Source organism: Cryptomeria japonica, chromosome 3 (assembly GCF_030272615.1).
Source record: "Cryptomeria japonica chromosome 3, Sugi_1.0, whole genome shotgun sequence".
In the NCBI taxonomy this organism is placed as follows: Eukaryota; Viridiplantae; Streptophyta; class Pinopsida; order Cupressales; family Cupressaceae; genus Cryptomeria; species Cryptomeria japonica.
In genome coordinates, this window is record NC_081407.1 from 127,337,709 (window position 1) to 127,352,600 (window position 14,892).

At 35.5% G+C, this 14,892-nt stretch overlaps 1 protein-coding gene across 1 annotated transcript; it reads left to right on the plus strand.

Moving 5' to 3' along the window:
• Positions 1-346: 346 nt before the first annotated feature.
• On the plus strand, positions 347-1,962 carry LOC131066530 (cytochrome P450 71AU50). The gene is made up of 3 exons (XM_059217200.1): positions 347-784; positions 1,356-1,432; positions 1,749-1,962. Exons 1-3 carry the CDS (start codon positions 347-349, stop codon positions 1,960-1,962), a joined length of 729 nt encoding a protein of 242 aa, XP_059073183.1.
• Positions 1,963-14,892: the final 12,930 nt, after the last annotated feature.

A 14,892-nucleotide genomic window follows, 5' to 3' on the forward strand; every position in this document is an offset into this window, starting at 1 on the left:
ATGTAAATTATCTTTTGTATATGGGGTGAATTAGTTCATTCTGAAGATTTAGTGAGTGATGATAGGTTATTACACTTATGTGTGTAAAAATGTCCTTAAGACGTTTATTCGATCATATCTAGAACAAATAAACAATTTAAAAATAATTGAAATCAAGTCATTCCAAGGTGGTCAATGAAAAAGTGTCAGTATAAATACATTTTTGGGCATTGGAAGCCGGGTATTGATAGATTAAAAAAACAAAAACAAAACTGATGAGCCCACACTGGCAACCATCTCTCGGACAAATTCCTCACCCAATAGATTGAAGTCCTTTGCTCCCCTGAGAACCCAAGAAGTTTCGGCCATGATACGCTCTATTCTACACAAAGCTACCAAAAATGATAACACCCCTGCTGTGGATTTATCCAGCGAAGTGGGTTTTTTCGCTAATAATACCATTTGCAGGATGTCAGTTGGGAAGAAATGCACTAAAGCTGATCTGGGTGGAAAAGAATTCAAGGAAGTTTTGGAGGATGTTCTTCCTCTTACTGGTGACTTTCAGTACAGCGATTGCATCCCTCTCTTGCGTTGGCTTGATTCGCAGAGCAATAGGCGAAGGCAAGCAGAGCTTACTGAGATTTTTTTTGTGTTTCTGGGGCGATTTGTGGTTGAACACATTGAAAGAAGGAAGAATTACAGTGCTTTGCAGTGTGAAGATTTTGTTGATCTGCTGCTTTCTTTGTCTAGAGGTGAATCCATGGAGATCAAAATTACAAGAGAACACATCAAGAAAATTGCTTTTGTATGTAAAAAACTCTAGGATCTCTGTAGAGCTTTTTCATATTTTTCTGATGTGGATCTTTTGCATTTTGTCATTTAAAATAATAATGACTAGTTTGCCAATATCAAATTTGATTAGTTTGTGGCTTTCTTCCATTTGATCTTCAATTTATATGGTAGTAAAATGATATTATCCTTTATACCCAAACCCTTAACCCAAAAGTCCAGATCTAGGTATTCCAGTATAGTCAAATCGATTTCAAGAACCTTTTAAAAAGGTGTGACTTTATGAATATTGCTCAAGTAATTTCCAAGATTTTTTTGTCCGTCTCAGTATTCTTAAATCATCTGAGACCTAATTAATTTCGTATTCAATCAAAAAGATAATACCTTATTCAGAAAAGCACAGATAATAAAAAATTAAATATTTCAATCAATTATTATATCAAATTTAAACATTCCCAAAACAGGGAGAAATTTTTTTTCCAGTAATATTGAAGTAGCTTATGGGCCTAAACAGTTTTAGAATTTGATTTATCGTGTCACTTTTTTCTCCTATTCTTAAACTGTAGCAACACTTGTTCTTTTTTCAGGACTTAATATCTGCAACCACAGATACTTCAGGGGGTACACTGGAATGGGCAATGTCAGAATTGCTTAGAAATCCCTGGTCAATGAGAAAAGCTCAATCACATGATAGAAGAACCCCATCTACCTCATCTTCAGTATCTACAATCAATAGTGAAAGAAACATTGCGACTTCACCCGCCTGTTCCTCTTCTCCTTCCACATCAGTCTATGGAACACACCATAATAGAGGGGTATCATATACCAGAGAACACTCAAGTTCTTGTGAATGCTTGGGCGATTGCAAGAGATCCAACTGTTTGGGAAGAAGCCAATGAATTCAAACCTGCAAGTTTTTTGGGAAGCAAAATTGATGTAAAAGGTCAAGATTTTGTTCTCATACCATTTGGTTCTGGCAGGAGAGGATGCCCTGGAACTAATTTGGGTATGTCCCTTGTCCAGCTTGGCCTTGCACAACTATTACATTGCTTCAATTGGAGTCTTCCTCAAGGTATAACTCCAGAGAACCTGGATATGTCAGAAGTATATGGAGTTACCATGCCAAGGGCAGGTCATCTCCTTGCCATTCCAACTCTCCGCCTTCTTCTGGAACTCTACGAACCAAAACCCTAATCCATGAAAGCATGTAATTGACCATTGTGTGTATGAATATGTACAGAGGCAGTGTGTTTCTTCTGAATCTATTGTATGAAGACACGCATGATTATTGTATGAAGACAATTCCAAGAGATTTTGGCAAGTTGTTGTAATGGTTTTTGTCTAGGGAATGAGAAAATGTATTGCATCTAATGCAAAGCGCGTGATGAGTTACTAAGTTTGATGAAGTAGTGATCAAGGAGCGGTCAAGGTTTTCTTGATTGATGTGCAGAGATTGCTATGTAATCCACCAGTCATACTTGAACCGAATTTGTTTGTAATCTCGATGAGAATTAGGTTTTTGATTTGTTACCGACTTGATTGATTTGTATTTAAGGTTGATGAAGTTGTTTAGTTTTAGAGAGTTGGCAAAGAGATAGACACAGTTTAGTTGAGTGTGTGGTTGTCGAACCGGATGATGTATCTGCAGTTTGAGTAAAGGTAGATAGGAGCATTAAATGGATCTGATCAAGCAAGTGTAGTGCTATTCAGATAGATCAGCAAACTCATGTTGTTTTCTAACAATTACAACAGAATTGAAAGCCCCTAACCGGGTAAGCTCTAACAAGCTTGGTACTATTCAAATCCTCTAACAAGGTGGTCTATTAGATTGGATTTTCAAATCCTCTATCGAGGTTACTCCTTATAGGGTATTGCTTCTAACAAGGCATTTGTAGTCAATCCCTTAATCGGGTGATTCCTAACAAGATCAATTCTTAACATGACTTTTTGTAAAGCTTTAACAGGCTAGGCTCCTGACAGGGCAAACTTCAGAAGAGTTCAGATAGTTATTTTGTGAGTCTCATCTCACCATGGTTTTTACCTATTTGGGTTTCCACTTCAAAAATATGTGTCAAGTGGTGAATGTTTTTGTGGTTATGTTTTCATGGTTGATTTACTTAACTACTTAACTATTTTGATAAGTCATGATAATCGGAAGCATTGAGAAATGAAGAAGTTGTTTACTGTTAATTTGTTATAACAGTCAACTGGTTTATCTTATGAGTTCTTATCTTGACAGAGGTATTAAATTTTAAGTTTACTTTGAGAGATTGATTGGTGAAGTTTGTATCAGTTTTTCTATCTACTGATTCACCACCCCCCCCCCCCCCCCCCTTCCCTCTCAGTAGTTGACTGGATACTTATTCTTTCTTCAAACCATCAATTGGTATCAGAGCATATCAGGTCCTCTAAGGTCTAAGCCTAACAGCTTGAGGTAAAGATTTGTAAATCATGATGAAAAAGGAAGGTTCGGAGTTTAATAAAGAGAACTACAGGATATGGAGTGACAAAATGAAATTTTATATCAAGAGTCTGGGTAGTCAGTATTGGGAACATGTCGATACTAAGTATGTTGCACCTACTGGGATGTTGAATGATGATCAGAAGAAAGAGCAACAAGAAAATCATCAAGCATTGGAGGCTATTATCAGTTATTTGTCTGATGCAGAGTATGTAGATGTTCATGGTCTTGAAACTACATATGAGGTATGGAAAAAACTTGAAGATATTTATAGCGGTGATGAACATGTTAAGATTGCTAAAGAGGAAAGTCTAAGAGGAAAATTTGATGACATGTGGATGGCTGAAGGTGAGAATATCCAACATTGTGGTCAAAGGATAAAAGAGATAATCGTTGAAATTAAGAGTGCAAGAGGTAAAGTGGAAAATTCCACAATGATCAGTAAGGTACTGAGAACCCTACCACCGGCCTATGCTATTCGAGTTGTAGCTATTCAGGAGCTGAAGTCCATTGACAAAACTAAGGTAACTCTTGACTACATCATTGGCAAGCTTACTGCTTTTGAATTAAATGGTTATGATGGTAGTGTACAGAAATCTGAGTGTGCATTTAGAGCTTCTGTTTATAACCCATATGTGAGGAAAAGTAGAGATGCCAGTCACAGTTATGAATCCAGTCCAGTAGAGAATCTGATGATGAAGACAGTTTAGTTGAGCTTGAAGCATTGTTGGCCAAGCGGTTTCCTAGAGGTATAGGTAAATATAGAGGCAAATTACCTTTGAAATGTTTTGCATGCAACAAGATTGGACACATTGCTGCTAATTGTCCTAATGGTGATAATGAGCACAAATGAGAGAAATTCAAGAAGTACAAGGGTAAAGGCAAAAGAGATTGTCTTATTGTTGTTGATGGTGGTATCACTGATGAGGAATCTGATGGTGATGCTAATGAAGACATTGTGTTTGTAGCCATTAAAGAAGAGATGTCAAACCATAAGGCATTAGTATCCAAGATGGATAACTTTAAAGATTGGATCATTGATAGTGGTTGTTCACATCACATGACCAATGATCGGAGAAAATTTCTTTCTCTAAAGGAATTTGATGGCGGAGTTGTAAGATTTGGTAGTGACTCACCCTGCATGGTTAAAGGTAAGGGAACTATTTCTCTTAATGGAAAGAATAATGCAAATGATGTCTACTGGGTTGAAGGTTTAAACCATAATATTTTGAGTGTGGCACAGCTCAATGACAACGGATATCCATTGAAATTAAAAAATGGTATGTACAAAATCTATGACAATAAAGGTGAACTGATTGCAACTAGAAAGAAAACTAAAGGTAACTTGTTTCATCTTAATTCTAAAGTTATTAACTATTTAATTGCAAAGATAGATGATAGTTGGCTTTGGCATAGGAGATTTTGTCATATAAACTTTGATAACATTGTTAAAGTGAGTAAGTCCAAGACAGTGAGAGGTTTGCCTCAGTTGGACAAACCGGTCAATGCTCTGTGCAAAGAATGTCAGTTGGGAAAGATGACATCCTCAACTTTCAAAAGAAAATATTTTTCAATGGAACATTTGTTAGATTTGGTTCATACAGATCTTTGTGGACCAATAAGAACAAAAATTATTCAAGGTGACAGATATTTTATGATCTTCACTGATGATTGCTCAAGGATGATGTGGGTCACGTTCTTGAAGGATAAGACTGAAGCTTTTGGTAAGTTCAAGGCGTTCGGGGCCTTAGCTAAGAAGGAGAGAGGTAAGAAGATAAATTGTCTGAGGACAGATCAAGGCAGTAATTTACTTCTGAAGAATTCACTAGGTATTGTGAAGAAAATGGTATCAAACGGTAGCTTTTTGCACTGTGGACACCATAGCAGAATGTTATCATAGAGAGAAACAACTAGTCAGTTGTTGAAGCTGCTACGATGATGTTGATACAAGGAGGTGTAACGAAAAATTTCTGGAGAGAAGCTGTCAGCATAGTTGTCTACACTATGAACTGTATTCTAGTAAAGAGAGGTAAGGACAAGACTCCTTATGAATATTGGTATCATAGATCACCTAATGTTAGTTATTTCAGAATGTTTGGAAGCAAACGTTTTATTAAGAGAGGTGATTATATTAGAAAATTTGAGGCTAAAAGTGATGAAGGTATATTTCTTGGCTATTCCACCAAGAGTAAGGCCTACAAGTATTTTAACAACCGGACACAAAGAATTGTTGACAGTCTTGATGTTCGAGTGGATGAATTTCCTGGTCTTAGAGAAAATGAGTTCAGAGAAAAATGATGAAGATCCTTGTATTTTGTATTTAGAACCAGTAATTGTGAAATCTGAAATCGGCAAAGCAAATATTGATGTACTAGTCCAACCGGAACAGATAAATTCAAAAGAAGATGATGATAATGAAGAAGCTGAACCTGAATATAATGATCATGTTATTCTAAGATATGTGAGACTGAATCACAATCTTGAATAGATTATTGGGGATAAGGATGCTAGAGTACTAACCAGAAGAAGAATCAAAGAGAATTCTTGCATGATCTCCACTATTGAACCAAGAACTGCTAAGGAAGCATTTGGTGATGATCATTGGGTTAAAGCTATGGAGGAGGAATTAGATCAAATTGAGAAGAACAAAACATGGACCCTGGTACCCTGACCGGTAAATAAAAATGTGATAGGAACTAAGTGGGTTTTCACAAACAAGTTGAATGAAGATGGTGTTGTAGTTTGCAATAAAGCTAGGTTGGTTTGCAAAGGGTATGCACAAGAGGAAGGAGAAGACTATGGTGAAACTTTTGCACCAGTGGCAAGACTGGAAGGTTTCAGAACTTTACTTGCATTTGCAGCACACAAGAAATTCATAATGTTAAGTCAGCCTTTTTGAATGGGATACTTGAAGAAGAAGTATATATTGAGCAGCCAGATGGTTATGCTTTGACTGATAAGAAAGACATGGTATGCAGATTGCATAAATCTTTATATGGATTAAAGCAGGCACCTAGAGCATGGTATGAAAGGATTCATACACATCTGATGAAAATAGGATTTCTGAGAACCAATGATGATAGTAACATATATCTCAAATCTGAAGGAGATAAAATACTAGTCAGCGAAGCATTTGTTGATGATATCATATTTGGAGGTAATGATGACATGAGCAACAGTTTTGCAGATGAAATGAAAAATGAGTTTGAAATTTCTTTAGTGGGAGAAATAAAAAATTTCATAGGCTTGCAAATACAGCAAATGAAGAATGGTATTTTCATCACACAGTCTAAGTATGTGAAATAGGTCTTGAAGTCATTTGGCATGAGTGACTGTAAACCAGTTGGGACACCTATGGTTACAGGTTGTAAGTTGTCTAAGGAAGATGAGTCCAAATCTGTTGATGAGAAGGAATATAGGTCAATGATTGGAAAATTGCACTATGTTGTTAACAACAGACTAGACATAGCTCATGTAGTTGGCATAGTTGCTAGATTCCAGAAGAATCCTAAAAAAACACATTTGATAGCAACCAAAAAAAAATTTAGATACTTTAAAGGTATTGTTGATTATGGGTTATGTATCCATATGGAGGATATTTTGACTTGAAGGTGTACACAGATGCAGATTGGGTAGGAAATATTGATGACCGGAAAAGCACAACCGGTGGAGCTTTTTTTCTTGGAGGAAGACTTATTTCATGGAGTAGTAAGAAGCAAAGTTGTACTTCACAATCTACTATTGAAGTTGAGTATGTTGCAGCTTACATGAATTGCACACAGGCTATATGGATGAGGCACATTTTGGAAGGTTTTAAGATGAAGATTTTAGAATCTATAAAGATTTTATGTGATAATACAAGTGCCATAAATATTTCCAAGAACCCTGTTTTACACGCACGAACCAAGCATATTGAATTGAAGTATCATTTCTTGAGGGAAAAAGTTCAGAGTAAAGATGTGATCTTGGAGCATGTTTCTACCAAGGAACAGTTTGTAGATATTTTTACTAAACCTCTGCCTAAAACTAATTTTGAGTATCTTAGAAGTCAGTTAGGGGTTGTCCCTCTTCATGAAGTCAGTTAAGTATGATGTATATTACATCAGTCTCGGAGCTACTTGCAGAATTTTACAGGGAGATTGGTGTAGAAGTGGATTTATTCCATAGGGGGAGCATCAAGTTGCATATTGTTGATGATGTACAGTGAAATTTTGACATTAAATGTTTTACTTTCAATCTGGCATTGTTGTCAAAGGGGGAGAAGAATTATGTGATTATGGGAAGGAGAACTAGAGACAAGCTGAAGGCATGGAGTGCATGGTGAATACTTGGTAATGTAAACCAGGATTCCTATTCACAATCACACAGCAATCAATGGTGTTGATATTTGTATTGCCATCAATGCCAAAGGGGGAGATTATTGGCATTTGCATGAAGATTGCATTAATGATATGTTATGTTGTCATTGATGTCAATTAAACTGGTAATGATATTGTTGATATTGTTGTAATACTATTACTGTAACCGGTAGGAAGAATTTGTGGAGTGAATCGGTAATCGGTGTAAACCTTATCTATTAATGTAACCGGTAAACCCTACCTGTTGTTTTTGATAAACCCTAACTGATTAATTTTGGTGAATTGGCTATATTGGTTTATGATCTAATGATGACACGCATGATTATTATATGAAGACAATTCCAAGAGATTTTGGCGAGTTGTTGTGATGATTTTTGTCTAGTGAATGAGCAAATGCATTGCATCTAATGCAAAGCGTGTGATGAGTTACTAAGTTCAATGAAGCAGTGATCAAGGAGCGATCAAGGGTTTTTTGATTGATGTGCAGAGATTGTTATGTAATCCAACAGTCATACTTGAACCGAATTTGTTTGTAATCTTGATGAGAATTAGGTTTTTGTTGTGTTACCGACCTGATTGATTTGTATTTAAGGTCAATGAAGTTGTTTAGCTTTAGACAGTTGGCAAAGAGATAGACACGATTCAATTGAGTGTGTGGTTGCCAACCGGATGATGTATCTGCAGTTTGATTAAAGGCAAATAGGAGCATTAAATGGATCTAATCAAGCAAGTGTAGTGCTATTTAGACAGATCGGCAAACTCATGTTGTTTTCTAACAATTATAGCAGAATTGAAATCCCCTAACTGGGTAAGCTCTAACAAGCTTGGTACTATTCAAATCCTCTAACAAGGTGGTCCATTAGATTGGATTTTCAAATCCTCTACCGAGGTTACTCCTTATAGGGTAGTGCTTCTAACAAGGCATTTGTAGTCAATCCCTTAACTAGGTGGTTCCTAACAAGATCAGTTCTTAACAGGACTTTTTGTAAAGGTTTAACAGGCTAGGCTCCTAACAGGGTGAACTTCAAAAGAGTTTAGATAGTTATCTTGTGTCTCATCTCACCATGGTTTTTACCTATTTGGGTTTCCACGTCAAAAATATTTGTGTCAAGTGGTGAATGTTTTTGTGGTTATGTTTTCATAGTTGATTTACTTAACTACTTAACTATTTTGATAAGTCATGATAACCGGAAGCATTGAGAAATGAAGTTGTTTACTATTAATTTGTTGTAAAAGTCAACCGGTTTATCTTATGAGTTCTTATCTTGACAGAGGTATTATATTCTAAGTTTACTTTGAGAGATTGATTGGTGAAGTTTGTATCAGTTTTTCTATCTACTGATTCACCCCCCCCCCTCTCAATAGTTGATTGGATATTTATTCTTTCATCATACCATCATATAATATGGCTTGAATATTCTCTTTTATGATTTGAGAATATGATTATAAGAAATTTGTTTAAATACTCATAATATTGTCCATGTAATGGGCTAACCACTAGCATGATCACTAAGTTAGATGTAGGACCCACCTTACATTTTAGAATGGAGAGGGAGAGTATCAGCGGAAAGGGGATTATAAACTTCATGAATGGACAAATAATGTCATCTAAATTCTATCACGTAGGTTTCATGTCACAAACAATATGTGATCGAGTGTAGTGTCATTTTGGACAGATGTGTCAATTTAAGTTTGTCTAAATCTAGTACTTCGCCTAGGTTGAAAGTCAAATTGTGTCTGGATTGGCTTTCATAAGTTTTAAATTATGTAAGTTGATGTTTCTATTATTAACCTTATGACTACGATGTTATATGTAAATATATATAGATACAATATGTATGCATGCACGCATGTGTGTATGAACATACAAACATTGATATAGATTTATATCTAGAGTTATATTTAAAGTTAAATAAAATTTGATCTGCATTCCAAACCACAAATTTGGATCCAAACTAACAGAGGTGATCATGATAGACAAAAATAAGGCTATGATTACCATGAATGAAGGGACATTGGGAGAAGGTGGAATGAGATTAGGACACTTCAAATCCAAAGATGGTTTTGGTTTTCACTAGATATTATATTTCTTTCTCTTTTAGACAGAGCCTATTGTTCGATAAGGATGGTAAATCTGCATCTAGAAAATAGAAAGATATAATTAGTCTTTTTCGAGATTCTTCCCATTTCAAGGGATCATAAGGCTGAGGTTAAATAGCACAGCAAATCGAGCAATGAATGTAGGAGGATAATTGAGGGAAAATGGTCCATCACTTTGGGTTGAGCTGCCTCTGTGTGGAGGAGACATTTCAGCAGCAATGCAAGAGACTTTTTAACCTAGATGAGATCTCTTGGGAGGCGTTGTGGCATCTAGCTAGGTGTATTTTGGGCGGGGATAGGCATTGGTGTGATGGTTTTTTCTATGAGGTGATTATGTGCCTGATGATTGACATCCTTGATTCCAAGGAAGCATGCATACAGATTTTCGATGGCTTCATAAGATCAGTCAATGAGCAGGTCGTAGAAAGTGTTATTTTGGACTTGGATTCGGGTGGCTGGACTAGTGTTATGGATGTGTACTTCAATCTAGAACATTACATACTGGATCCACTGAAGGAAGAGTCTGAGCTGGAGGATGAGGATGCTTGGGAGGCCAGGGTTGTGGGACAAAGGAAGAAGAATTTCATGGAAGAGGCTTGGAAGGTGTTCTGGGTGGGTGTCAAAGACCATGACTTGGGGCCCTTTGAGAGATTCCTGAACTAAAATTATAATTGGCTTAGTGCGGCCTCAATTGTGTATGTGGTGGACATTGGTGAAAGGCTCTGCATTTTTTTTGTTATTTAGAATAGTTTTTTTTGCTTCTGCTACTATGTATCCTGCATATGAGATGTAAGGGAGCCATTCCCTTTAAATAGAACTTAATAATTAAAATATATATATGTAATTGCAATACATGTCTAAGTTATGATCTTCCAGTATGCTTAAGGTTCCTAGTGACAAGATGCACTGGTCACCTCGCACATCACATACGATGTCTTCCCCTAACATTCAATTTACAGTCCATATACAAAATAAGTACTTAGCACAATCCCAACATTCAAAGAACATCCTTCAAAGCCTTCATAAAGCATACAAACCCTTGCAATATCAGGAACAAGTCTCTAAAAAACCCTAGAAGATCATTGAAAAGGGAAAAAAATAATCTTGATTATGTTTGAAATGCACATAAGATGAAGCTAAGTGATTGCTCAACTGTAAACTAATTTCCTCCTCCTGTGAATTTCCTCTCTTGTGTGTGAATCCATTCACCACTATCTGTGAATCTCCTCTCCTGCTTTGCCTAGTGGGAATGAATATTTTCGTAGTCTTTTGCTTTGCAGAGTAATTTGAAATTGAAATTGACCTATGGGATATTATAATTATATGTAAATGCAATATTTCAATTACATAATTAAATGAGATATTATATGGGTAATTATAATTAAATGGGATATTATATGGGATATTATAATTATATGTACAAATTAAAATTGACCTGTGGGATATTAAACATTTTTATATGAAATTATATGTAAACATTACCAAGGTATGGGATATTAAATGGGATATTATACATTTCTATATGTAATTATATGTTAAAATCAAAATTATTTATGATATTTTTCAAAGGTCTATTTCTCACAACCTATTAGTACATTGATACAATATTTTGTACCACATTCTACCACTATGTTGTTTTGAGGCTTTTAGTTTGAAAAATAAGTAAGCCTAAACATAAAGACAAATCTATTCAAATTTTATAGGGGGTGATCAAGAAGGAAAGTTAAGGTTGACACTATTCTCACTATGACTAGTTCGTAGTTTGTTCCAGGGTGTTCCAAATAAATGCACTAGAGTATTGCGCTATGCACTAGCTAGACAAAGTGTGTGAATTTTTATAGGACCAAGTATAGTGTGGGTTGGGTGACATGTAGTTCTTGTCCCAACTCTCGGAGTAACGTGTGGGTTTTAGGACCTAGTTGACTAGACATTGTGATTGATAAACTAACATCTGGATGACTATTAGATATTATGAATATTATCAATTAGGATTCATTCAATTCATTTGAAAAGAGTAGAAAAATGTCATAGGGATCTGCTTCAATTAGGGTTCATTCAATTAGATACTTTTGGGATGCAAAAACGTGGTGATATGTCCTAGTAGGTGTTGGCTCTCAAATCAACAGATTGGATAAGTTCTAAGGCAATGCCAACTCCTATCTTTGAACTCTCCAATTTATTTGGCCAACTAATAGAGTGAACCTTTCAAGGTTGCTAACCCCCTCACTTTAGGCTCTGCAGAACCTAGGTGGGTGTACCTACTCACCAATTAGTTCTCCAAATTGGTGTTTTTTATAGCAGATTACACACTGTATTTCCTACTTCTGGTGTTTATCTCAAAGTGGCATATACCTTTGGGATAAAATATAATATTGTTTAAATTACTTGATTTCTTCTACTTTCCTGATTATCCTTTTACTTATTATCTCTTGTTTCAATTTGATTACTTCTTACTCTTGTTCTCTACTTCTATCTCCTACTAACATACACATAAATTGAAAATGATTTGTTTGATCTTGAATTGAATTTTATTTGCAACTAGACCAGTGCCTTATTTCCTTTGGGCAATAGAGTTAGTCATTTACAAAACCTACATATAACTCTGAGAGATAGTTTTTTAAATCCCCTTTCAAATAGATCTATCAGCTACCCAACCTCGAATGTTATATAGCTAAATGATAGTTTTCATGTTTAGTTTAATTGAATTTAACTTCCCTTTGTAAGACCAATTAAACAAGACACAACAGGAAAAATGATTCTCAGATGTATCTTGATAATCCAACCATGTAACATCACATAATTTCTTCACACGGAGATTTAGAACAGCAATTATCAATCATAGATAATAATAGCAGAGAACTATTTTGAAAATGAAAATCCACAGCACAATTGCAAATAAGAGAACTGGCTTTCTTTTTATTAACTTGAAATAAAGTGTTTGTATTGAAACACAGAAAATGCTTAAAACTTTTGAATTGTAACTATCTATCTTCCAACTATCAAAACTTTTTTTTCAAATGATTACATTGAATATTTTATAATATATCAAAGGGTCATGCCCTTTGATTGAAGTCTTTTGAAAATAGATTATAACCTATAACTAATCATATGGTTAGGCAAAAATGCACATTAGTTAAATGTGCTAGATACTCCTCATTGTATCTAGTGTCACAATCATGGATTGTGTCTCTGGATTGCACTTCCATCAGCACCATGCTCTCCATGAGATTTTCTACCTTTCTAATGTCTTGGTCCTCAGCAGCTTTCAATGCACTTTTGAGTATGTGTTGGCACTCACAAGTCAAACCCATTATTTCTTTTTGTCCTCCATCTTTGTTGAGTAGGGGCGGGATGTTATTTTTGTTGTCATTGAGGAAATTTTCTCCCTCTGCTCTTAACTCTTCCAAATACCTTTTATGAGCCTTCATTAGTTTTTCTCAGTTCTCCACCACAACTGGATGTGCTTCATCTCCACTTTGGAATTCATGGGACCTTTCCTACAGTTGTTTAACCAATCTCTCATGTTCTTCAATGAAAGTTTGATTCTTATTGTATATGTCCCAATACTTATCCATCCATGTCATTAGATTAGTGAATCTCTTTTGTATCAGCACTGGCATTGTTTCACTCTTTGTTTTTCTTAATTACATCTGCAGCTGATAATTTTCTTCTTTCAATTTGTTGGCCTTATTCTGAGGTTGTGACCTTTTGCCCTATATCAGTAATCTTTGTGTCTCTTTTTGTTTCAACATTTCTTTCAACGGATCAATTTCTTTATTTAACTTGACTATTTCAAGTTTACTAGATTGGCCTTCTTTTACCAAAAATTGAATTTGTGCTTTGTTCAATTTAGCAATACTCACTCCTATATCAGCTATCATCATGGGGTCTATTTCACCAACATTTAGGGTCATGATCTGTCCTAAAGCCTTTTGTGTACCAATGACCATGGGATTCTTATTTGGTGGGTATAATGACCATATTAACATAGAATATTTGTAAGGGTTGTACAGTGATCCTATGTATACTCTGGTCACACCCTAGGAGACAATTTGTGTTTAGCATCAATCTCATGTAGAAAACTATCAAATACTAGATCTAAATTAAAATCCCATCTTGTAAAGATTAACACACCTACATCTTGAATTAGCTTCCTTCCTCTATCAGGAATCATTAGGCTCATTTCTTGTACTAATTCATTCTCTAGGGTGGTTGACAATTATATTTCATTTGAGGTGTTTACCTCTCCAACACCCTCTCTGGTTGCTTTACCTTTCACTCTATACAAGAAAGACATAAATTCAGGAGTCCTTATAAAATTATCATCAGATACAAAATCATTGTAGGCTAATTTCCTCAGGTCATCTTCCATCGGGATTCCTTCATCAAGATCCCTAACAGGTGGCACCTGCTCTTCAAATAGTATCATAGAGAATTGTTCAAATGAAAGCTCTTCTGATGATTCTTCTTCATTGGAGGACGATATTTCAACAGTTTACTTTTCTCTAGCTTTTTGTTTAATATCCATGTTATGATTGTCAATGGCTAGTTCGGTCTCCTTCTCATCCATATTCCTTATTAAATCATCCCTTAAATATGGGATGTGCTCATAATCACCAAGTTTCTACTTCTTTTTTACTAAATGAATATATCCTTCTAGATCAAAGTTCTTTCTTGGAGCACCCAGCTTCATATTATAATAGAACAATTTATTCCATGTAAGATCTTGTCCTTCTCTTCCATTCACAATGAATTCTCCAACACACAGGGTCCCAGGTAAAATAGATTATTTTTCATGGGAAGCTAGATGCATGTGATTTGACTCTCCCATCTGTCGTATGATCTCCAAATATGCTATTCTATCAGAAACCATTTTTGGCAATAATAATTGGGCCCCTTCAAAGCCATAAATCCTAATCATGGTTACATTTAAGAAACAATACCAATCTCCCCAGTTGTGTCTGATAGTATCAGGCCCTCCAAAATATACAGGCCTTAAAAATCTCTTCACACCTTCTGAGAGTAAAAAGTTACAAGGGTGACCAAAAAATCTGTACAGAGTTTTAACAAAGAATTCCTCAAAATGAATATAACTAGACCTAACAAATCTACAGTCCCAAATGGAGGTCCATAGTTGAATTGGCAAAGGTTGGTTATCACCATCAAATTTTCTTACCCTCATTTCCTCAAGCTAGAGCCCCACTC

Bases quoted from the DNA above. Each gene is read 5' to 3' on its own strand.
- LOC131066530 (XM_059217200.1), top strand. From the start codon at position 347: ATGATACGCTCTATTCTACACAAAGCTACCAAAAATGATAACACCCCT. The intron at 785-1,355 runs GTATGTAAAAAA...TTCTTTTTTCAG, and splicing joins ACATCAAGAAAATTGCTTTT to GACTTAATATCTGCAACCAC. The intron at 1,433-1,748 runs GTCAATGAGAAA...TGGTTCTGGCAG, and splicing joins GAATTGCTTAGAAATCCCTG to GAGAGGATGCCCTGGAACTA.